The 25,712-nt window shown below is 40.5% G+C and overlaps 1 protein-coding gene across 7 annotated transcripts in view; it reads left to right on the forward strand.

Annotated features, from left to right (window-relative positions):
- Positions 1 to 25,712, forward strand: part of szt2 (SZT2 subunit of KICSTOR complex) — a 421,207-nt gene that overhangs the window by 322,921 nt on the left and 72,574 nt on the right. For all 7 annotated transcript variants that reach the window (XM_033622785.2, XM_033622790.2, XM_033622786.2 and 4 more), the window contains 2 exons: positions 16,699 to 16,954; positions 17,081 to 17,160. In XM_033622785.2, coding sequence (XP_033478676.2) covers positions 16,699 to 16,954; positions 17,081 to 17,160 — 336 coding nt within the window. The remainder of the gene's footprint in view (positions 1 to 16,698; positions 16,955 to 17,080; positions 17,161 to 25,712) is intronic.

The raw sequence follows: 25,712 nt of genomic DNA on the forward strand, positions 1-25,712 counted from the left end.
TTATATGTGTTGTGTATGTGTGGGGTGGGAGGGGCGGGGGGTGGTTACACTAGACCCTTATACTTTCCTGGCTTATTTACATCTTTTTTCTGCTAAGACTCATGATGTATTGTCTTATTTTTTGTGTGACAGATGGATTAAATATATTAACGCTGAATGCTCGGGGTCTTAATCTTTCCCGTAAGAGAATAAGTTATTTGGATTTGCTCCATAGAAAGAAAATTGATATTGCCTTTATTCAAGAATCTCACCTGTTTAAGGATGATGTTTTCCGTTTTAGCAATAAGCACTACCAGGTCTTGGCATCTTCTTCATTCCGCAAAAAGTCAAGAGGTGTTCTAATTGTAGGCAGATGTAAGTTACCTCTAACTATTTTGGATTCTGGGAATGATGAGGAGGGTAGAGTAGCTTATGTTAAGACAATGTTGAGTAATTATAAAATAGCTTTTATTTCAGTGTATGCTCCTAATTCCCATGAACAGAACTTTTTTGACTCCTTCACACTTACACTGTTGGATCTCTCTGGGTTTTCTCTGATTGTGAGCGGTGATTTCAATGGAGTATGGGAACATCAAATGGACAGAACGGGTTTGAGTGAACTGAGAGAACAACGACTAACTTCTTCTTCATTACATAGATGGGCCAGTGATGTATCAGTTCTTGACTCTTGGCGCTTGGTCAACCCTTCCTTTAGAGACTATTCTTTTTACTCTGCACGCCATAAATCCTTTTCAAGGATTGATTATATATTTATCTCTAAGGTCCTCGCTGGGAAAGTTCATAACTCGCTGCACATCCCAATTACCTTTTCTGATCATAATGCCGTCCTATCTCAGATAAACATTCCCTTAGAGATCCCCAGAGATGGCGTTTCAACAGTTCACTTTTTACATTTATCACTCATATGAATACAGAATTGTTAGAATTCATTGGTTTTAACAAAGGCTCAGTAAGTGACCCAAGAGTTCTGTGGGAGTCAGTCAAAGGGTTTATTAGATCTTTCTCAATTAGTTTTGCCTCCAATCTAAATAAAAATCGTTTACAGGAAATTAACAAATTGGAGAAGAAACTATTGTCAATTGAAAGTAGGATGCATGATACTCCTTCACAATTAACACAAGAAAGAGAGGTAACAAGGATGGAGCTAAATTCCCTTCTTCGACACAGAACCGAATTTATGATACATAGAACACGCTGCAAATTCTATTTTAATGGCTCTCGTCCTAGTCGTCTCTTGGCTCAAAAACTACGTAAGAATGAAAACTTGTCCAGCATTTCTTGCATCATAGATGATATGGGCAATTCACTGGTTAACCCAGCCGATATATCTTCTACCTTTGCTAACTTTTTTCCAAATGATATAGTTCTGATCCCTCTTTGAACAAGGTGGAACTTACAGCCTTTCTGGCTAAAGCCAATCTTTCACAGATCCCTCAACCTTCTGCAGAATTGTTTGATTCCCCAGTTACACTTACAGAGCTTAAAGAGGCATTACTAACTATGAAGACGGGAAAATCACCTGGGCTTGATGGTATCCCCCTGAGGTCTTTCTCACTTTTTGGGCACAATTAGGTCCACTGCTACTGGACATGATACACTTCTCAATTAAAAGTGGCTCCTTTTCTAGAGATACAAATACAGCGATCATCTCATCAATTCCAAAAAAAGACAAGGATCCCACTGCTGTTTCTAATTACCGTCCATTATCACTGCTAAATACAGAAATAAGCTTTTTGCCAAGGTTCTGGCCAAGAGACTTGACCCATTGATGACCCATCTGGTGCATTATGATCAAACTGGTTTCATAAAATCTCGCCTTGCTTCTGATAATGTCTGTCGCCTTTAACATGTTATCGAGGGTAGTGCCAGCATCTTAACACCATGTGCTGTTTTATCAGTTGACGCCGAGAAGGCTTTCGACCGCCTTGAATGGCATTATCTCTGGCAGGCTTTACATCACATGGGGTTTGGTGTGCAATATATCTCCATGATTAAAGTTTTATATTCCAATCCCATCGCCAGAGTCTTGATAGTCAGCACATACTCAGATAGTATAGCCATTTCCAGGGGCACAAGACAAGGGTGCCCGCTTAGCCCTTTATTGTTTGCCCTTTAGCTGGAACCATTGGCCCAGGTGATATGTCTAACTCATGACCCTGTCACTATTTATAATACTAATCACCATCTTTCATTGTATGCTGATGATGTTCTTATTTATGTTAATGACATTTCCACACAGCTTCTTGATTTACTAAATACCTTCGCTAGGTCTGGGGATATTTCAGGCTACAAGATAAATTGGTCTAAATCAGTGTTACTTCCACTGAATAATGTAGCTAAATCTGTTGACCTTACAACAAGTATCCCCATAGTCCAAAATTTTCGATACCTTGGTTTGAATATTTTTCCTTCACCGTTTAGAGGATGTTGTTTATTCAAACATCCCAAACAAAAATTTCCTAGTAAAGTTCGGTTCCATTATTTCTAATTTAATTTCGGTTTGGTGCTCCATCAGGAAAATTATGACTGTTTGTAAATACCATCTCAATGTTCCTTTGTTTAATAACTACTCTATTACATTGGATGGCAAACCTATATCTCTCCCCAGCTGGTCTGGCAAAGGAATCCATGTTCTAGCAGACATTATACAAGGTAATAGACTCAGAGCTTTCCAAGATCTTAAAGATTCCTATAATCTTCCAGGTACCACATTGTTCTTTTATTTACAGCTGAGATCTGCTCTCAATGCCTTTGGTGTTCCCTGGGGTACCAATCTGCATACTCTTCCTATTCATAGGCTTTATACCTCCAACGCCCAGTATATGCTCGTATCAAATCAAATATACCTTGTGTACCTACTCTGTTTTTGTTAAATGATGATTCAGGTTTTGTCCTCCTGTTTCTTAACGCCGCATTCTCTTAGCGGGCATAACTGCTGCAAAGAAATTAGTGGCCCTTCGATGGAAGCAACCCCAGTCACTCAACGTACCACAATGGTATCTATCACTCATGGACATTTTGTATTTGGAGAGTTCTGTAGCTAAAATTCACGGTGCCAAACAGAAGAATGTGAGCTTTATTGATGTAATGAGAGAGAAGATAAAAAGTTATTTGTTTTAATCTGTCTGTCACTAAATGTAAAAGTCTGTGATCGAATAGCATACATGAAATACTGTGGGTCTAGGTAATAGGGTTTTTAGGGTATGGAATGCGGGGGGGGGGGGTTACATTGTTGTCCTGTCCTTTGTTCTGTGGTTGTTGTTGTCATTTTTGCTTCCTTCTGTTTTTTGGTTTATTTGTTATCTTTATTTTAGTTTTGGAGTGTACTGTTATTGTTTTATACACTGGTTCTATGTGTATTGTCTTGTCAGTGGTCGAAACAAAAAATAAAAATTGGATCACCAAAAAAAAAAAAAAAAAAAATTGTGGCCTGGTAGCACATACTGTACGTGGGGTCCAAAACTTTCAGCATGTGAATAAACCCGAGCTTTTCCACGGTAGCCTATATGTGGGCACCATATACAATATACATGGCGACTGCATCTGTGATCGCTTTCCACCGGACCCCTTTCTTATTATACGGCAGTGTTTCCCCTACCATTGTATTGGATCACAACAGAAGTCATTTAAGGTTACCTTTCCTATAGAACAGGTCTATACCTTGTCCTTTTATTAAACAGACTAAATAGCCTTATGTTAAAGGCTGAGCCTGATGTGTGTGGCTTGTGTGTGCAAGTGCCGTTCTTCAACGCAGATGAAGTCCCGTTGTTTATGTTCGGCCCTGATGCGCACACACACACACTCACAGACACAGGTGAGCACACAAAATCGCTGAAGAACTCGTTCCCTTTCTTGAGAACGAGTTCTTCCCCGCTCGCTGCCATGTAGTTTGTGTATTAAGTGCGCAGGGGTGAGGGGTGAGCCCACTCTGAACTACCGGAGCCCAGCGGGGAGCGGCGGTGGCGGATTTTAAAGAGAAACTCGATTTTCATTCAAACAAATCGACCTAAACTACAAATTTGAATTAATCGATAAAATTGATTTATCGCCCAGCCCTAAGAAATGGGATAAAAACAAGCATAAGATAGAATAATGATAAAATGCATAACAAATTTAAAGATTTAAAAATTTAAAAAAAAATAGAGTTAAAAATTAAAAATAATAAAATGCATAAGGATTTAAAAGTAGATCATTAAGAACATTAGACATTAAAACATAAATAAAAATAAATAAATAAAATAAAATATAATAGGAGTAGAAGCAAGTTAAAAGCCAAATTAAAAAAGTGAATCTTGAGCCTCCTTTTAAAAACATCAACAGTCTCTGCAGTCCTGCTGCTCTCTGGCAGGCTATTCTACAAGTGTGGGCCATAATGGCTGAATGCAGCCTCCCCGTGGGATTTTGTTCTGACTTTTTGTGACGATTAAAAGGCCGGTGCCAGAGGACCTCAGGATCTGCGAGGGTTGATATGATAAAAGCAGGTCAGATAAATAAGATGGCTCAAGACCGTTAAGACATTTAAAAACTAATTAATGAACCTTAAAATCGATCCTGAAACACACGGGGAGCCAATGCAGCGATTTTAAAATCGGCGTAATGTGCGCCCGCCCTCTGGTCTTCATCAGCACACGTGTGGCTTAGTTTTGAAGTAACTGTAGATTGGAGATTGGCTTTTTGGGAAGACTGGAGAGCAGGGCATTACAATAGTCTAAACGGCAAGAGATAAAAGCATGCATCAGCACCTCCAGGTTAGCCTAAGAGAGAAACGGGCGGACTCTGGCTATATTCTTAAGGTGGTAGAAACCTGTCTTTGTTACATTTTTGATGTGTGGAAATAAAATTAAGCTCAGAGTCAAAAATGACGCCCAGGTTCTTCACACATTGTGAAGGTTTAAAATCTTGTAGTTTTGGTAAAAGTTTCTCTCTCTTGCCTTCAGGACCAATAACTAAGACCTCTGTTTTGTCCTGGTTGAGCTGCAGGAAATTCACTGCCATCCATGACTTGATATCTAAAACACAGTTAAAAAGGGCATCAATTGGCTTTGTGTCATCAGGAGACACGGCCATGTACAGCTGTGTGTCATCTGCGTAACTGTGGAAGCTGATGCCGTGCCTCCTGATGACGTCCCCCAGAGGAAGCATATATAGATTAAAAAGAATTGGACCTAAAATTGACCCTTGGGGCACCCCACACATGATTTCACGCGTTCTGGAGGAACATGTATCCATACTTACAAAGAAACAACGATCTGTGAGATAAGAGCTGAACCAGTTAAAAACAGTACCAGAGAGGCCGACCAGGATTCTGAGTCTGTTTAATAAAATGTGATGGTCTACTGTATCAGAAGCAGCGCTTAGATCCAGTAGTACCAAGACTGTGAGTTTTTGTGAATCAGCATTAAACCTGATGTCATTTAAAATCTTTTAAAGGGCTGTCTCGGTACTGTGGTTCATCCTAAAACCAGATTGATATTTCTCTAAAATATTGTTTCTATTTAAAAAATCATTTACTTGGTTAAAAGCCAGTTTTCCTAAAATCTTACTTAAAAATGGTAAGTTGGATACAGGTCGGTAATTATTAAAATTAAAATACTCTTTTCCAGATTAGACCACTGATAGGAACCCAAAGAGATTCTTCATGAATGATGAGGAAAGTGTGGTCAAGCTTATTACCTGGAACTGCAAAGGGTTGAATGGAGCTGTGAAACGTGGTAATGTATGTGCAAATCTGCAGCGATTGGGGGCTGGTGTAGCCTTCTTACAAGAAACACATCTCAAAAACCACACACATAAACAATTACACAAGAATTGGATGGGGAATGTGTTTCATTCTAGCTTTTCCAAATCATGTGGGACTGCTATTATAATCAATAAAAATATTCCCTTTACTACATCGGATATAATCTCTGATTCAAATGGCAGATATGTAATAGTAACTGGGGAAATTTATAACTCTCCAATAATTCTAGCAAACGTTTATGCCCCAAACTTTGATGATGAGAGGTTTATAAGTTCAGTACTAGCTTCCTTACCCAGTCTTCACACCCACAACCTGATTCTTGCTGGAGATTTTAACTTTGTGATGGATCCAGTGCTCGATAGATCATCGAACAAACAACGTTCATTGTCTAAATCAGCTAAACTGTTGCACATTTTTTTAAAGTCAGTTAATGTAATAGATGCATGGAGATATATGAACCAAAATCAATGAAAATATTCATTTTTCTCTCAGCCACACAAGTCCTTCTCCAGGATTGATTACTTCTTCATAAACTCCAAACTACTTACAGCAGTAAAATATATAGATTATGAAGTCATCATTTTATCAGATCATGCCCCACTAAGACTGCAACAAAATTTTCCCTGTAGGCACTCAGCCAAAATGTGGCGTATGGATAAAGGTTTACTAACCAGTGAAACCCATGTGGAATTTATCAGATCTCAAATAGCTTTTTATATGCAAATTAATGAGACTCCACATGTCTCTAAAAGTACATTATGGGAGGCCCTAAAAGCATACGTTCGAGGACAGATTATTTCCTACTTCACTCAGTTGGTCAAAACACAAAATGAGAGAAGAATAAATATAACAGGTCAAATTGTTGAACTGGATAAACAGTATGCAGTGTCTCCTACTCCTGAACTGCTTGCTGAGAGGACAAGTCTGCAAACTGAGTTTAATCTCCTTTCCACATCCGAGACAACTTAATTAATAAATTGTTCCAGGCATAAATACTATGAACATGGAGAGAAAATAGGAAGGCAACTGGCTCATCAGATAAGAGTATCTGAGGCATCTAGACATATAACTGAAATTCGCACAGGTTCTGGAAATACAACAAAAAAACAATCAGAAATAAATCAAGAATTCAAACAATTTTATTCTAAACTATATACAACAGAAGCAACAGTTAATTCTGGAACTGTGCAGGAGTTTTTTGATAACTTAAAGATTCCCTCCATCTGTCAGGAGGATAGGTGTTTGTTAGAGGAGCCTGTAACTCTGGAGGAGATTACTTTAGCAGTACGTAGCTTACAAAGCTCGAAGGCACCAGGTCCAGATGGGTATACACCTGAATTTTATAAGAACTTTGTTGCGGAGGTTGCATCTCTTCTCTTGAAAGTCTTTAATGAATCATCACAAAGATATTTTCTTCCAACGACATTTTATCAGGCAACAATCTCTTTAATACACAAAAAAGGTAAAGACCCCCTGGAAGCAGCATCTTACAGACCAGTAAGTCTACTGAATATAGACACCAAAATTTTAGCTAAAATATTGGCAGTTAGACTAGAAAATGTACTCCCAACAATAATTCATGAGGATCAAACAGGTTTTATCAAAAATAGACAATTAACCCATAACATTCGTAGACTATTTAATATTATATATACATCCAACTCCAACTCCCTCTCTGAGATATTGATATCACTGGACGCAGAGAAGGCCTTTGACAGGGTCGAGTGGGATTATCTCTTTTCTAGGCCCTGTCAAGGTTTGGTTTTGGCTCAAAATATATTTCATGGATCAAGCTCCTTTATGCATCTTCAATGGCTTCAGTGCAGACAAATAAGATTAGATCTGAGTATTTTAAGTTAATATGATCCAGTAGACAGGGATGTCCACTATCTCCGCTCCTTTTTGCACTGGCAATAGAACCTCTTGCGGTCTCTTTGCATGCTTCAACTGAATATAGTGGGATTTATTGAGGAGGCAAGGAGCACAAGGTTTCACTCTTCGCAGATGATTTACACCTCTAAGTCAGTCCCTGCAATAATTTCAATTTTGAATAAATTTGGACAACTATCGGGATATAAAATAAATATCAGCAAAAGTATATTATTTCCAATAAAGACTATAAATGACCATCAACTCCTTGATAATGTGCCCTTTAAGATCTCAACCCAGTTTAAGTATTTAGGTATTAATATTACCAAAACCTTCACAGATCTCTACAAAGAGAATTTTCAGAAATTACTAGACAAAACAACAGAAGACCTGCAGAGATGGTCCCATATCCCCATAACACTAGCAGGCCGAATCAACATAATCAAAATGACCATCCTCCCCAGATTTCTTTTTTTATATCAGTGTATTCCCATTTATATCAAAAAAAAGTTTTTTTTTTCATAGCATAGATAAAATAATCTCAGAATTCATTTGGAATAAGAAAAAACCTAGATTAAGGACAATCTTCTTACAGAGGCCAAAATCAGTAGTAGGTATGGGGTTGCCAAATTCTAAACTTTATTATTGGGCATCAAAAATGATGACCTATTGGCTACAAAAAAAGCCTCCATTATGGTTAGATATAGAAAATGCCTGCTGTCACCCTCTTCCCTTCCTGCCATGTTGCTCTCAGCTTTGCCCACTGTAGACCCTGAATCAATAACTAGTCCAATCGTCTCGCATTCACTCAAGATTTGGTCCCAGATTCGAAAATTTTATGGTTGGCAGTCTTGTTCACTTCAAAGCCCTCTTATCAAAAACCACGCCTTCGCACCTTCATTTACCAATACAATGTTTAAGGATTGGTTCGATAAAGGAATTCATAGCTTCTTGGATATATTCATAGATCAAGTATTTCCAACATTTGAACAGATACAGAGAAAATACAATATTCCAAGGTCACAGTTTTATAAATATTTACAGGTACGGAGTTTTATTATACAAAATAATCCATCATATCCAAACGCTCCCAGCCAATCCTCAATGGAATTGATACTTATGCAGGATCCCTCTAAGAAGGAAAGAATATCCAAGATATATAAAAATCTGTCAAACCTGACTTGTACAGCTACTATGGAACATCTGAGATCGGCCTGGCAGGACGACCTAGGCAGGGAGATTACAGAAGAACAATGGCAGACAGCCCTAGCACAAACTCACAGCTCTTCAATATGTGCAAGACATGGCCTCCTGCAATTTAAAATAATACACCGCTTACATTGGTCAAAACAAAAGCTTCATAAAATATTTACCTCAGTAGATCCTTCATGTGACAGATGTGGACTTGGACCAGCAACACTGGGTCATATGTTCTGGAGCTGCCCGAAGCTATCACATTACTGGGAAAATCTCTTTCAGACTGTATCAAATATTTTACACAGACCTATTTGACTCAAATATTACAAAAAGCAACATGGAACATAGTATGGTTTCGTTTGTCAGTCTACTTGCAAGAAGATTGCTTCTACTTAACTGGAAACAAAAAACAGCCCCAAGTTATTCAAATCTTACGACAGATGTTGTGAGACATTTAGAGCTGGAGAAAATAAGATTTTTACTGAAAAAGCAAGACAGAAAGTTCTATAGAATCTGGCAGCCATTTATTGATTATTTAACCGCAATACTTTTGGAAGTTTTGGAAGTGCTCTTAACCATCAGTAAAAGGAAAGATTTTTATTTATTTATTTATTATTATTATTATTTTTATTCTTTGTTCAGGGTTTTCTTCTTTTCTCCCTCTTTTTTTTCACTATATGTGTATGTGTTTATATGTATATACATATATAAATATTATTTTGTACTGATCTCCTTTATCATATTCCTCTGTGACCTGTTTATGCTTATTTTTATTATATTTTATTTTGAGATACATAATTTATCTATAATTAGCTTTATGTGTAAACGTGTACGTGTAAATGTGTATGATGTTTGTATTACTGTCTGTTGTGTAGTATGTTCAAAATGAGAAAAATCAATAAAGAGAGTTGAAAAAAAAATGTTGGGATCTAAATTACTCTCTTCTTCAGAAGAGAGTAATTTACTATATTTAAAATCTGTTCCTCAAAGAATCCATAAAAAGTTTTTAAAAGTGATGTGGGAATCAGATCTAAAAGGCAGGTTGTTGGGTTTACCTGGGAGAAAACTCGACCAAGTGTCCTCGCATCAACCAGGGCAAAACTCTCCAGTGTTTCCTCGGATAAAAGCAACTGTTCAGGTGTGTTAAAAATTACATTCTGTTGAGATAAAAGACTGGATCTGATTTCATCTATTTTACTTCTGAAGTGGTCTGCAAAGTACTCGCAGAGGGCATGCCACCGTGTCAGTCTCTTAGAGCAGAGTCCATGTTCTCAGACAACATCTGGGATCCCCTCCTGTTTGGGTGGAGCCGTCACGCTTCAGAAAGATGAGCCTCGCCCAGAATAGGTCGAAGTTGTTGATGAAGGGGATCCCAGAGGCGGCACAGTAGTCTTTCAGCCAGGTGTGAAGGTGAATAAGTCTGGACCACCTCTCAATTCCTCTGTTGTGAGTGGGGATGGGGCCTGAGATGACAGCCTGCGCTGAGAGGGCGAGTGAGGGTGGAGAGGGGGTTGGGATTGGGGTCTGTAGGAACCAGGCTGCCTGGGAGCAGGGGGGCCGGGCAGATGAGGGCTGGGATGGATGAGGTGGGAAAGAGGGGGTGTGTGCTGGGGTGGGACGTGTGTGGTCCGAGGCCAGTGCATCAAAGCGGTTTGACAGCTGGGTGGTGTGAAGAGACCCGACCTTGTGATCTTCCCTGACACCAAGGTACCTGCTTCCAGGGGAGCTGTGGGGTGGAGTTAGTGGGACAGGGGAGGGTAGATGAACAGGGGAGAGAGGCTGTGGGGGCAAGGGGGTCCAGAGGAATGGCATGCATGGTGGTGGTGCTGGGGGCAGGGAGGTCCTGAGAAACATGCCTCATGGAGATGGCAGGAGGGTCCTGAAGTGGCAGAGTAGCAGCTAAAAGCCCAGAGTGGATCGGTCCGAGTCCAGGGGAGCCAACTAAAACAACTGAAACAATGAAAATTGTCCTGCATTTTGGATTGCTCCTTTAAAATAGCATTTCGCTCAGTCAGCAGCTTGATTTGAGCTTTTAATTCAGTGAGCAAGTCTTGTAACTGGTTAAAACAGTAATCTCTCAAGACAGATTCTGCAATTTACATTGTAGAATCTGTCGGCAGACCTGTGTGAAAGACGACTAGAGGGGGGGGAGGGCGAGGCTTTGAGTTTGAACGATGCTACGCTTTAGCCAATCACAGTGGAGGGGCGTGGCCAAGACGTGCAGGTGTCCCCAGGATAGCCATAGCGACCACTCCACCCAAAACGCTGTCTTGTCAATGTGAAAAAAAAAATTCCAGTGGATGTCTGAGTTACAACATGATTGAGCTAACTGGAGTAGTTTCATGTCGTATCCGACAATGGGAGGCTTTTAACAGATGACGTCCTGATGTTAGCTTTGCTAACTGTCCCTGTCAGCTGCAGCCACTGATGCTTTCTACACATCATGATTTCCCATAACTGAATAAATACCACACATAGCAACACAAAACTGCTTTGCTAGCTCAATCATGTTGTAACTAAGATATCTGCTGGAAAAAATGATCTTTACCGTTATCTTATTTTCATACAGTCTGTGGTTATTACAGACACCGCTAACGGCTGACGTTAACAGCTAACAGTTAGCCCAGCTAATCTACGATAACCATGTTATTATTACAAAACGTGCACACAGAAATAGTAACGTTTGTTCAATCGTGTTTATAGACTTAACAAACATCAGATTAGTCTAAACGGTGATATAGTGACGTGAAAAATGTGATATATAGCTAAACTCTGCTGGTTCTCTACCTGAAGTATTTGTAAACAACACAGCGATTCCCTGGGGGCACCGCCGGAAGTGAAGGACGTGAGCAATCGCCGAGGCCCCTGCACTTCCGTTAGTCGAAAAACTCCAGGCTGTGCCTCCAGAGGTAAAGGAAGGGGGGAAAAAAGTTTTTTTGTTTTTTTGTTGTTGTTTTTTTTATCGATGGATTTCCAGATTGTTAAAACAGTGACATTTGGAGCAGATAAAAGCACCGTCAGTAAAATCCTCTTTGGAGACGATGACAAACATGTCGCACAGATCGCATTTCATAACTTTCGGGACCAGCCGTCATAGTTACAAAAGGTTTAGTGTCGGGTAAAGGTTGAGAGTAATGGATGTTTTAAAATGACTTGATAAAACGACAAAAACCACAGCAGGTCACATGACCTGGAAGCTATTGAGCTAAAATGCTATTTTTTAATAAAATTAATTAATATATAAATATGAGGAGTATAAAACTCGAATTAAATTGACTGTGTCTTAGCCTACCAGTGTACTAACATGATCCTACACTGACTTTGAGCCATTAGGTCACATGACCTGGAAGCTATTGAGCTAAAATGCTAATTTTTAATGAAATAAATTAATTTTAAATATGAGGAGTATTAAACTTGAATTAAATTGACTGTGTCTTAACCTGCTAGTGTATTAACATGATTCTACACTGACTTTGAGCCATTAGGTCACATGACCTGGAAGCTATTGAGCTAAAATGCTAATTTTTCATTTAAAAATTATAAAAAAAGATATCAGGAGCATTAAACTCAAATTGAAGTGGCTGTGTCTTAACCTGACAGTGGAGTAATATAAATCTACACTGATTTTGAGCCATTAGGTCATATGACCTGGAAGCTATTGAGCTAAAATGCAATTTTTTAATAAAATAAATTAGTATTAAATAGGAGGAGTATAAAACTCAAATTAAATTGACTGTGTCTTAGCCTGCTAGTGTACAAACATGATCCTACACTGACTTTGAGCCATTGAGTCACATGACCTGGAAGCTATTGCGACAAAATGTTAATTTTTAATAAAATAAATTAATATAAAATATGAGGAGCATTAAACTAAAATTAAATTGACTGTGTCGTAACCTGCCAGTGTACTAACATGATCCTACACTGAGCTAAAATGCTGTTTTTAATAAAATAAATTAATATTCAATATGAGGAGCATTTGACCTAATGGCTGATAATCAGTGTAGGATCATGTTAGAACTCTAGCAGGTTAAGACACAGCCAATTTAATTCAAGTTTAATACTCCTCACATTTAATATTAATTTATTTTATTAAAAATTAGCATTTTAGCTCAATAGCTTCCAGGTCATGTGACCTAATGGCTCAAAATCAGTGTAGGATCATGTTAGAACACTGGCAGGTGAAGACACAGCCAATTTAATTTGAGTTTAATCCTCCTGATATTTTATATTAATTTATTTTATTAAAAAATAGCATTTTAGCTCAATAGCTTCCAGGTCATGTGACATAATGGCTCAAAATCAGTGTATCATCATTTTACTACACTGTCAGGTTAAGACACAGTCAATTTAATTAGAGTGTTAATACTCCTCATATTTAATATTAATTTTTTAATGAAAAATTAGCATTTTAGCTCAATAGCTTCCAGGTCATGTGACCTAATGCCTCAAAATCAATGCAGGATCATGTTAGTACACTGGCAGGTGAAGACACAGCCAATTTAATTAGTGTTTATTGCTCCTTATATTTAATATTAATTTATTTTATTAAAAATTAACATTTTAGCGCAATAGCTTCCAAGTCATGTGACCTAAACACTCGCAGCTTAAGACACAGTCAATTTAATTAGAGTGCAATGCTCCACATATTTTATATTAAGTATGTAATGACAAAAATAATATTGTATCTCAATATCTACCAGGTCATGTGACACAATGACTCAAAACCAGCATTGGATCATTTTGAAACATCTCTTCTTATTGACTTTCACATTTTATTTTGAAAACCGGAAGTTTATACACACTGAAGTATTACTAGCGCTGACTTTCTCAGCCTTATCGGTGTATTTGCCATAAAGTCTACAATACGGGCGCACTTGAAATGTCGGGGCGGCTGGCTTGACAATGCAAAAACGAGAGACGGCTGGCTTGACCGCAGTCTCGTACTGGCTTGATATCTCCATGGCTCAACGTGTCTTTGGAGGATATCAGTGGAAACAGCGACTGTTTCTGTCATAATGTTGCAAACGACAGCTTTAGATAAATGAAATACAGACGCGAAGCAATGGCAATGTTTATTTCCTGGTTAGCTGACAATGGGTTCTCAAAAGCCACGCCCACACCACATCTGTCTCTATCACCAGTTAATTCAACCACCAGTTAATCTTGCACACTGGCAGGACACCACCCGCCCCCGCTCACCTACCCGGTCAGAGCGGCTAGCTCCCTGGTGCAGCACACAGCCGGCGGGTCGAGACGACGGCTAATCGCCTTGCACAGCCGGCGCTCAGATAGATTTTAATCCACCTGCAACTGGTGAATTACAGATGGGCTAGGTTGTAAAGGGGAGGCAGCAGGACAGGGGCAGCTGATAACCATGCAGTGACGAGAGACGAGGACCCCTTCAACCGCAGACACACAACAACTGTACCGGCACAATTCTCCAACTTCTGCAAACGTCTCCCATCTCCCATGCCCTAATGCTAGTCATGAGACTACACTTGTCTACACTTTTGTGATCACCTGTCTGGGATCATGGGCTTTTTAAAAATGTTGTTCCTTAAATGCTGTTAAAAACAGAAATATTAGGTAAAAGAAAAAGAGTTTAGTTCTTTAAAATTGCATTAATTGACAACAAGCTGTAAAACACTGACATATTATCGTTTTACAAAGTAAACGCCCGTTATAAACAACAAGCCTGCCAATACAAGCAAGTGCTGATAGTGGGTTAGCTTCCTACCTTTCGTTTCTAACCGAGGGTGGTCATCAACACAACGTGAATTAGGAATTGGCTCGTTCACTCGAAAGAGCTGGTTCACTCGTTCACTTCAAAGAGCCGTTTCAAAGACACGGCTCGTTCGCGAACGTGACATCACTAGTTTCTGTATACTGACATCATGAAATTGTCTCTATTAAGCCATATTTAATGTGTGTTTTGAATCAACTATATAAAAAAAGTTTGATCTGAACTAAACTTTACAGCACTTAACACAGTCCTCTGCCGCCGACTAGTGTTTTGGAGGTGTAACTGCAGAGTGACACAGACACACCACCGCAGAAGTAAAAATAACGTGCAGAATCGCCCTCCCCCCCCCCCCCCCACGACTAATCGATTAGTTGAAGATTATGTGCGACTTTAGTCGACCAAGATTTTCTTTGGTTGACTACAGCCCTAATGATTAGACCAAACCGTATTAGAAAGTTGCACAGAAAAGTAGCAACAGTGTGAACTGGCTGGTCTGAGCTTGACTCAAGCTGGCTGATGGTGTCACCTGCAACTCAGCTGGTCAAATCATCAGCAGCTGATTTTAGAGCACAAAGTACGTCACCTGTTTCAACAGCCAAATGGCTTGTAGTGAAGTCCGCTGTCAAGTCAAAATGACCGCAGACAGTGTGTTCATTTGCTGCGACAGGTGCTCTGTCCCCTCTGTTGCCGTCTTCATAGTGTGCCGATGTCAGATGTTGGGTTGCTGCTGCTGCTTGCTGTGTGCTCACTTATGTCATTGAGGTAGAGCAGAAGTGCTCCTACCATGCCAAGAATTAGGCCACAGAGGGGCAGGTTTTTCTCATCTCAGGACATAGTAGGCTTCCACTCAGGCCCGGACTGGCCCACAGGAGAACGGGGGAGTTCCCCGGTGGCCTGGCCCGCAAGTGGTCTGCTCTGGCCTGCCTGTCTGTTTTTGTTTTTGTTTTTGTTTTTTGTTTTTTTTTTGTTTTTTTAAAGGCGCGCTCTGCCACTAAGTGCAATCGGGACTGAGTGATTTTATGGTTTGTATTCCTAACTTAATTTGTATTCAGTCAGATAACCACATAGAAAACCTTTGGCCAGTAGTTTTCCACCACAGGAATAACATGCAAAATGCACAGAAGGGGAGGAAGGGGGTAGGGGTGGATGGGTTAATAAGGCCTAGCAGCTTGTTGTTGATCTATAGGCCCCCCCAGCAGGTCAGTCTGGTAACATTGACATAAAGCATGCAATGCAGTTGAGTTTAAATGAAGAGAGGTTAAAAAATAGATAAAATGTCCTCTTCAGTGTTGTTCCCACACTGCTGTGTAGAACAGGCTGCAGCAGAGATTTATTAGAGCAGCCTTTTACTGCACAGAAGACACAAAATGCCCTTTTAGCCTCTCCCCTACAGCCAATTACAAAACAAGCTCAGAGAGTAGAAAGAACCAAACTTTTCCTTTCCCTCCGATGGCCCTGCTCTTCATCGCTGCATTACTAATGAGTCTGGACAGAAGGCAGAGTCAGAGCAGCAGAAAATTTGCCTGAACCGAGCTTCATCTGTCATGGTCCTGATGAGAAGCAGAGGGAGCACCAGTGCACAGTTTGACCCTCCAGCCTGTAGGCATTGTGCAGCCAGCTCTGTCACACTGAGGCATCTGGGCCCTGAGCTACTTTGCTGAACTAACTCGCCCAAAAGTTTCTCTCAACAGCAACCAGGGCACACACAATGCTCCGGAAATGTAGGTATCCAATAGTAATAATACTCATCAACACTAATGTACAGCGCTGTGAATATATTCTACACAATGCCACAGTTATGACAGTGACTCACCATGGGATCTGTAACGTCCTAGTGTTGAAGCTGACCTGCAGACATTAATGAATACACCATTTGGGCCCATCCCCTAAGTTTTCAGTGGGATGAAGATGCTCATTGATGTAATTTAATTCAAGATTCCAAAAATTTTTTGGTGCTGCTTTCACCAACATTATTCTGTAAAAGTACCAACTCTCCCTGCTTCTGGTGCTTCAAGAGCACCACATTCAGGCATTGTTTGGTCTATCTTCACTTTCTTTTTGTTTAGCATTTATTAACCATTCACCTGGTGTCCTTTGTCTTTTTTCACTGATTTTTTTCTTTTTTTCTTACTTCTGTCATTTCCAGGATACCAACCCTTTCTTAAGCCCCTCCATGGAGCCTGATGCGTTGCTGCGTAGTGCAGTTCCTCCCTTGCCCAGTAAAGAGCAGGGCAGGCTGGGAAGCTCTGGCCGAAGTCTTGCTCCTCTCCACTTCCCCTCCGAGTTGCTTCCCTTTGACGAGGCTCTGAGGGATGTGTGCACCATCCGACCCTTGATGGAGGGGGATGTTGTGGCCCAACATGGTGGCCAGCTCTTAGAGATCAAAGCTGCCGAGCGGAGAGGTTAATAAAGCTACTACTACTACTACTATTAATAATAATGATAATAATAATATTTTTTGTATCCAATGACCTTATCAAATCCTCCACTGGACAGGAACGGTAATGGCTTTGTCTTTGTGCCAGCAGAACTGGAGAAACAGATGAAGATAGAAAACCTGTTTGTGACTTGGCAGCAGAGGTCAGCACAGTCCAACATGCCCATTTCAGTAAGTATTTCACAAGCAAGTTAAAGTTTTGAGAACCACATACAGACATAACTAAATATTTGTAACTTTGATACAGTATTGAAATAGTTGACGAATATGTTCGTGCTGCAGGGAAGGGTGGATAACATCTGTTATTTATTCCCCTCATATACACTGTAAATACTTCATTTTAATGGCAGTATGAACAACACAACACATTACATCACATTAATCTCTGAGATTTTGTTTTAAGATTTTTGGTTCAAAATAGGATACAAGTCTATTTAAAGGCAAATAACCTCAGTTTAAGTTTTTTTTAGTTTCAGTCGATTCACTTCAGTGTATCACTTTTCATGTGGGAAGGTGGAGACCGCACCTCTGAGTGTTCAGCAGAGGGACAGAGAGGACTGAATTATTTAGAATCAGAATACGATTTATTGCCAATAGGTTTTCACATACATTGAATTTGCTTTTGTTTTTGGTGCATGCATTCAACATTCGTTAACATTGTTTTTGATATTGTGATATTGTGAATTGTTTGTAATGTGATTTTGAATGTTTGTCTTTTGTGTGGACCCCAGGAAGAATAGCTGTTGCTGTGGTAACAACTAATGGGGATCCTAAATAAACAATAAACAATAAGGGGAATAAAAATAAGGCAAAGCATTGCAACACTCCAGAACATAAATATAGAATAGAAGAGTTAAGCTGAAAATTAAAATGAAATCCAAAATTGAAAGGCAAAGTAAAAACATAATTTTCAAATGTATTTTTCATTTCCAATTTTACTCATCCAAATGCTCCACTATGTTTACCAGCGAGAAAACCAGTGCTGCCGCAGCTCAGTTCATCAGGTGACAGGCATCAAGGCCACCCCTACCACACACGGGACGCGTTGTGCTGCAGCTCCTCAACAGACAACTACACAAAGTTATTGATAATGAAAGATCTGTACCTCTTGTACCTCTGCATTAGCTTAAAGGAAATGGCCACTTTAGAATGAAAATACAGACAGTACTTACTGACCCTCATGCCGACAAGAAGTCCAGAGTAGTTTTTTAATCCACAAAACTTATTCGGGGTATCGGAGGATAACAGCTAGCCGGAATAACAGCCACACTTGAAGTGCATGGAACCCACATTTTGAAAATGTAATAAAACTCCGTTAATGCATTTCAAAAACGTCAGAACGGCTTGTCTGTCATAATCCAAGTGCCCTGAAGCCGTGGCATGCAAAATTGACATGAGGGTCAGTAAGTACAGTCTGTATTTTCATTCTAAAGTGGCCATTTCCTTTAAAGTCGTGTGTGAACACCCTCTAACTAAAGTTGATTTCTCACCTGAAGAGCCATTCTCTAGAGCTATGACTTGCCAGGCAATAGCTTTTTGGCCATGGTCTTTTTAATGACTGGACTGTGTGTCATTCAGTTTGGGATATTTCTTGTCCTCAACAAAGTTGCTCCTCATCCATTCTTTGTCACACATGAGACACAGTAACAGTGAAAGAGTTGTTTTTATGCATCATTGGTGAGGAGAGGAGTCGAGCTGCCGTAGGAACAGAGAAGAAGAGCTACTATTGGAGTTGGTATGTACAAACAGAGAGTGAGTGGGGAAAAATGAATTTAATTTCCTGGGGGGCTGAGACTGGAAATAGGACAGTGGCATGGACTGCCGCAGGGCGGCACGTCTTGCTGCTGCCAGTGTGGGGTAGTGTTGTCATGGTACCAAAATTGGGACCCACGGTACGATACCAGTGAAAGTATCACGGTTCTGAGTAGTATCACGATACCACAGCAAAAATTAGGCAGATGTGCCTTTTGTCATTTATAAAAAGATAAATTACTATTTTATAATACATGGATTGACACAATGATATTTCAGTGGAATAAATTACTTATTGACTTATTCATACTTCAAAAACAGCATCAATAAGTGATTAACATAGGGGGGATCAAAATAAAATAAATAATAAAATAAAAATCAACCAAAAATCAACTCAAGTCCCTTAAGTGCGGTGAGGTTTGTGGAAATGTGAACGGTTCGTTTCTCCTCTGACATGTCACATACCTGTGTGCCGCCATGGCTCGGCTGTTCAGGTACTACTGGGCAGTCATGACACCAACTTATCACCTGGAGCCGGGCTTCTTGGTCGCCGGTAAACCGCATTATCTTGCGGTGGCCATAGCGCTCCACCATATTCCTGTATGTGACCCCCTGTTCAACCCACAACCAGCAGGATTCACCTTTCATTTCTGCTGCTGGTTGGTCTATACTCGCACAGCCTGCTCCTGAATGATTTCTTTCGCTCGCACAAAACTATTTTTAGTCACAAATGCGAGTAAAATGCTCGCACCGTAGAGCTCTGTAGTGGAAAACAAATCACTGTAGCATATATAAACAAATCTAGCCTACAAGTAAAAATGAATCAATAATAACTTTCAGTGCTTAAAGATCCTCAATAGCTCAGCTAATACCTGGAATGTCACTGGAAAACAAACCACTACAGCAGCATATTGAGTGCCAGGTGGCCAGCGCATGCCGTTATTGGCCAGCGTGCGCCGTTATTGGACGCCGCATGGACACTCACCCTTTTGCGAATGGACTTTGAACTTATCCCACAGTAGTGGTGCCATGAGGTACCGTAGTAGTACTGTTCTCCAACATGATGGTATCATATGGACCATGGTGTTTAAGTACCGCGGTCTACCGTTGGTACCAGTATACTGTGTAACACTAGCGTGGGGTCATTATACATTGAAAATACACTGAACAAAAATATAAACGCAACACTTTTGTTTTTGCTCCCATTTTTCATGAGCTGGACTCAAAGATCTAAAACATTTTCTATACACACAAAAGACCATTTCCCTCAAATATTGTTCACAAATCTGTCTAAATCTGTGTTAGTGAGCACTTCTCCTTTGCCGAGATAATCGATCCCACCTCACAGGTGTGGCATATCAAGATGCTGATTAGACAGCATGATTATTGCACAGGTGTGCCTTAGGCTGGCCACAATAAAAAACAGTAGAAACCTCAGGAAGAGCAGCTGAGGAGGGATCCCTCTTCCAGGACGGACAGACGTGCAATAGATGTCGTACAGAACAGATCAGCATAATAAATTAACAGTAATCCGTATGACACAATGAGACAGAGAGAGAGAGAGAGATGCAGGTAATGACAGTAGCTTACAACAACATTATTGAAAGTAATAATATTATAGTTATAGTTCTGGCTACTGTGGTACAATATGTTGAAAGTATGTATTAATATCTGGCAGCATACATGTGTGACAATAGTCATATGTGTATAGTAACAGTAGAAGTATGACTAATGACTAATGATGGCAGCAGCAGCAGGAGGCATCTGGCAGGACCACGGCAGCAGCACAACCACACACGTCACGCTGTCCAGGCACCGCTGTGATATGAGTTAATCTGAGAGACAGTGGAGCACAAAGGCTCCGGAGAAGAAGCCGAGTTAGTGACATCCAGAATGGCCGAGTTAGCAAGATGCAGTAATAGGATACGAGAGAGAGAGAGAGAGAGAGAAGGAGAGAAGTGCCCGGTGTATTATAGGGGGGTCCTCCGGCAGACTAGGCCTAAGTCAGTCTAACTAGGGGCTGGTACAGGGCAAGCCTGAGCCAGCCCTTTTTAAGGACTTACTAGAGCTACCTGATAATAGAGAATTACAGTAATCCAGCCTTGAGGTAACAAAAGCGTGGACCAATTTTTCTGCATCTTTTCGGGTCAGGATAGGCCTAATTTTCGCAATATTACGCAGATGAAAAAATGCAGTCCGTGAGGTTTGTTTTAAATGAGAATTAAAAGACAAATCTTGATCAAATATTACTCCGAGGTTTCTTACGGTAGTGCTAGAGGCCAGAGCAATGCCATCTGGAGAAACTATGTCATCAGATAAAGAGTCTCTGAGTTGTTTGGGGCCAAGAACAATAACTTCAGTTTTGTCTGAATTTAACATCAGGAAATTGGTGCTCATCCAACTTTTTATGTCTTTAAGGCGTTTTATGGAGTTTAGTTAATTGATTACTTTCTTCTGGCTTCATCGATAAATACAACTGAGTATCATCCGCATAACAATGGAAATTTATGTAGTGATTTCTAATGATGTTACCTAAAGGAAGCATATATAGAGTAAATAGGATTGGTCCGAGCACAGAACCTTGGGGAACTCCAAAACAAACTTTGGTACGTAAGGATGATTCATTATGAACGTCAACAAACTGAAAACGATCAGATAAATAAGATTTAAACCAGCTTAGTGCAGAACCTTTTAGGCCAATTAAGTGATCCAGTCTCTGCAGTAGAATTTGATGGTCAATTGTGTCAAACGCCGCACTAAGATCTAATAAAACAAGAACAGAGACAAGTCCTTTGTCTGAAGCAATCAGAAGGTCATTTGTAATTTTAACTAGTGCTGTCTCAGTGCTATGATGCACTCTAAATCCTGACTGAAATTCCTCAAATAAATTATTATCATGGAGAAAATCACACAGCTGGTCTGCGACTACTTTCTCAAGGATCTTTGACATAAAGGGAAGATTAGATATTGGTCTATAGTTGGCTAACACCTCTGGATCCAGGGTGGGCTTTTTTAGTAGAGGTTTAATTACAGCTGCCTTAAAAGACTGTGGTATATAGCCTGTTAATAAGGATATATTGATCATATCTAATATATGAGTGTTAACTAAAGGAAAGACCTCCTTAAGTAGCCTAGTTGGGATGGGGTCTAAGAGACACGTTGATGATTTAGATGAAGAAATCACTGCGGTCAATTCTTGAAGAGAAATTGGGGAGAAGCAATCTAAATATATATTAGGTCTTACAGCTGTGTTTGAGGTTAGATAGGTACTATCTGAGGGCAGGAGGTCATGAATTTTGCCTCCAATAGTTAGAATTTTGTCATTAAAAAAGCTCATAAAATCATTACTGCTAAGGGCTAAAGGAATACAAGGCTCAATAGAGCTTTGACTCTCAGTCAGCCTGGCTACAGTGCTGAAAAGAAACCTGGGGTTGTTCTTGTTTTCTTCTATTAATGCTGAGTAATAGTTTACTCTGGCATTGCGGAGGCCCCTCTTATAAGTTTTGAGACTGTCTGTCCAGATTAAATGAGATTCTTCCAGTTTGGTCAATCGCCAATTCCTTTCAAATTTTCGCGATATTTGTTTTAACTTACGGGTTTGAGAGTTACACCAAGGAGCGAACTTTCTTTGCTTTTTTAACTTCTTTTTAAGAGGAGCTACGGAGTCAAGTGTTGTTCGCAGCAAGCCTACGGCGCTATCGACAAAATGATCAAAGTCGGTACAGGAAACCTCTGTTACTGAGGGACTTGGTATTGATCTGTCAGAAATGTTGCATACAGCTGACAAACTTAACTGTTGGCAGATTTAACGCCCTCTGCAAGGCCAGATTAAGCATGTGAGGCAAACACTTCACATGCAGGTATCCTACTAACTGAATGGCAGTACCCATGTTAGAAGTGTTATCTGTTATAACCACAATCCTCCATTCTTGTGCTGCATTTTGCAGAAGGTCTGCAGTGTTTGCTCCAGTTTGACTTCGGTTTACTGCTCTAGTTTGGAAAACATGAGATGGCAGTTGCCAGTTACCTGTGAGATAATGTGCCCTTATAGTCACATTGAAGTCCAGGCATCATATTTTAATGCTAACCTTCCTGCTGTACTCAAAGATTCCTCAGCTTAATGTTTCACTTCTCTGTAGAGTTTCGGTATCCAGCTGGGTTGGTGAAAAACAATGGTGGTTTTCAGGTTCAGGTTCAGGTTACTTTATTGATACCCAAGGGTAAACTAGTTAAACTCAAAACATCCATCACAGTTTGAACAATCACAACAAAACATACAACATATAATACAAGAAAGAAATTTTAAACGACAGAAAGTGCTGCAATCCATGAAATAAAAGCATGAAATAAAAGCAAATAATTAAAAACGCCAACAGCAAAATTCCCTACAAGACATAGGTTTTGTTAAGTGTGTCCAGTGTTGGTGTATTTTCAGCAGCGCGGGTTTAGCATTAGCTTGGCTGTCAGTGGCTTACACTGAGCGTTTCTCAATATTCAAGTTTAGGAGTTCGGACTTGTGGACTTGGCAAGTTCCGACTTGGCAAGTCCATGCGAGAGTCCGGAGTGGGTGTACAGTCATTTCTGCTTTTGGAACAGCAGCTAACTTGATGATGTCACCTCCTCCGCTTGCCTTGGCTGTTGTACTGTGTTGTATACATGCATTTGGAATAAAACAATATAAACACAGCCCAGCCTTGCGTCTTTTCATGGACATTGTAAGAAATTAATGTGTATATGTTTTTAACGTTTCAACATATATAACTGACATACAAAAACATATAAATAGCCAAAATATTTTCATAAACTGTCTTATAAAACCTTTTCCCCACAGCTGGCTTTTGATCAGATTTAATCTATATCCAAATCCCGCACCTGGCTTCTGATTATAATCAAAAGTCAGGTGCGGGGGGGAAAGTTTGTGGAGAGTAGGTGGTTATTGTGATCGTGAGCATTGGCGAGTTGGAAATCAAAAAATCAAAAATTAATTGACATGGATCAGAGAAGGCGTCTTGGTGCAGTTATTGCAGCAGGATTGCTGTACCTGCAGGCTGAGGAGGAGGCTGCCCAGCTGAGGAGGCAGATCCGAGAAAGACAGCAGAGAATGAGGTGGAGGATGAGGATGAGACGTGCTATGCTTGCATGTCTCTATTGTTTGGTATGTTTGTCCAGTTGTGGACAAAGTACCCAGAAAAAGTAGTAATATCACAACAAAGACCAAAAACTCAGTCACAAGTAAAAGTGCTGCATACCAAATCTGACTTGAGTAAAAGTATATGGGTATTGTCAGCAAAATGTAGGCCTACTTAAAATGAAAAGTTAAAAGTACTCATTATGCATAGTAATAATGATGATGATAATAATAATAATAATAATAAATTTTATTTGTAACGCACTTTACATAAAAACAAATCTCAAAGTGCTACAGAAGGCAGTGTAGATATGCTATGCTAAGAGTTACAAAGGGACAACATGATAAAATACATCAAAAGGCTTAAGTAAAAATGTAAGTCTTTAAGTTGCGTTTAAAAGCGTCCACAGTCTGCGGGGCTCTCAGGAGGTCAGGGAGAGCATTCCGCAGTCTGGGAGCGGCTGAGCAGAAGGCCCGGTCTCCCATGGTGCGGAGTCTGGTCCTGGGGGGGCTGAGGAGGATGGCGGTGTGGCGGGTGCATGAGGAAGTCTGAGGAGTGAGGAGTTCTTTAAGGTAGAGTGGCGCATGTCCATGAATGCACTGATGTGCGAGGAGGGAGACCTTGTATTGAATTCTGAGTTCAACGGGCAGCTAATGGAGTGATTTGAGGATGGGTGTGATATGGTCATGCTTGCGCACCCACATCAGGATCCTAGCAGCGCTGCTCTGGACGTATTGAAGCCTCTGGATGCTTTTACTAGGGATCCTGATGAGGAGTGCATTACAGTAGTCCAGCCTGGAGGAGACAAAGGCATGGACGAGCTTTTCAGCATCTGACAGGTGAGTGATGTACGGAGTTTTGCAATGTTCCTGAGGTGGTAAAAGGAAGTCTTGCACAGGTGTTTGATGTGGGTCTCGAATGTAAGGTGGGGGTCCATTTTAACGGCAAGGTTAGTGACTGAAGTAGACGGGGGATGTTCTCACCGGAGAAAGAGATGCTGGTGAGGGTGGATGATCTGACCTGGTGTGGGGTGCCAACAAGGATGGCTTCAGTCTTGGAGCTGTTAAGTTGAAGAGATGGGCTGTGGGCAGGGGGTCCAGGGCATAGGTGGATGGTTTCATTGACTTAATGATGTTCTCAACTTCCTGCTGTGTGGTGTCTGAGAAATAGCAAAGAGGTTGGGCGGTTCCCAATCTGGAAATCCATCGGTTAAAAAATAAAAAAAAAATAAAATTAAAAATTCTTTACCTCTGGAGGCACTGCCCGGTAGTTTTTCAACTAACAGAAGTGCAGGGGCCTCGGGGATCGCTCACCCCCTTCACTTCCGGCAGTGCCCCCAGCGGTACACTTCTACCTGCAACTCGAACCAAACGGCGGTAGAAACGTTGCAGCTAATGCCCTTTTTTTCCTGTCGTGAGGAGTGGAAGGTGTGCTAGTGGATGCGCAATGCTTGTAAGTTGTGCTGTTGTCCATGTTTTTCACGTTGACGAGACGGCGTTTTGGGTGGAGAGGTCGCCATGGACACGAAGCTTGCTGTTTCTGTAGGTACGCATTTCCTGGGGACACCTGCACGTCTCGGCCCCGCCCTCTCCTCTGCCACCTCGACCAGAGCTGCAAGCTTTCTCTAAGAAGTTATACCCAGGAGGGCAGGCTTCATTTAGAGAAGTACCCCTCTGGCTGGTGCCAGGTCTCTGTAAGGCACATCAAGTGTAGCCCCTTATCCATGATGTGATCTTGAATGAAAGATGCTTTATTGTTTATGGATTGTACATTTAGAAGTTCCAGTTTAACCATACGTGGGGAGGTGAATCTCTGTACAGGTCGTAATAGGGAGAAATCCAC

This window comes from Epinephelus lanceolatus, chromosome 6, assembly GCF_041903045.1.
Source record: "Epinephelus lanceolatus isolate andai-2023 chromosome 6, ASM4190304v1, whole genome shotgun sequence".
Lineage (NCBI taxonomy): Eukaryota > Metazoa > Chordata > Actinopteri > Perciformes > Serranidae > Epinephelus > Epinephelus lanceolatus.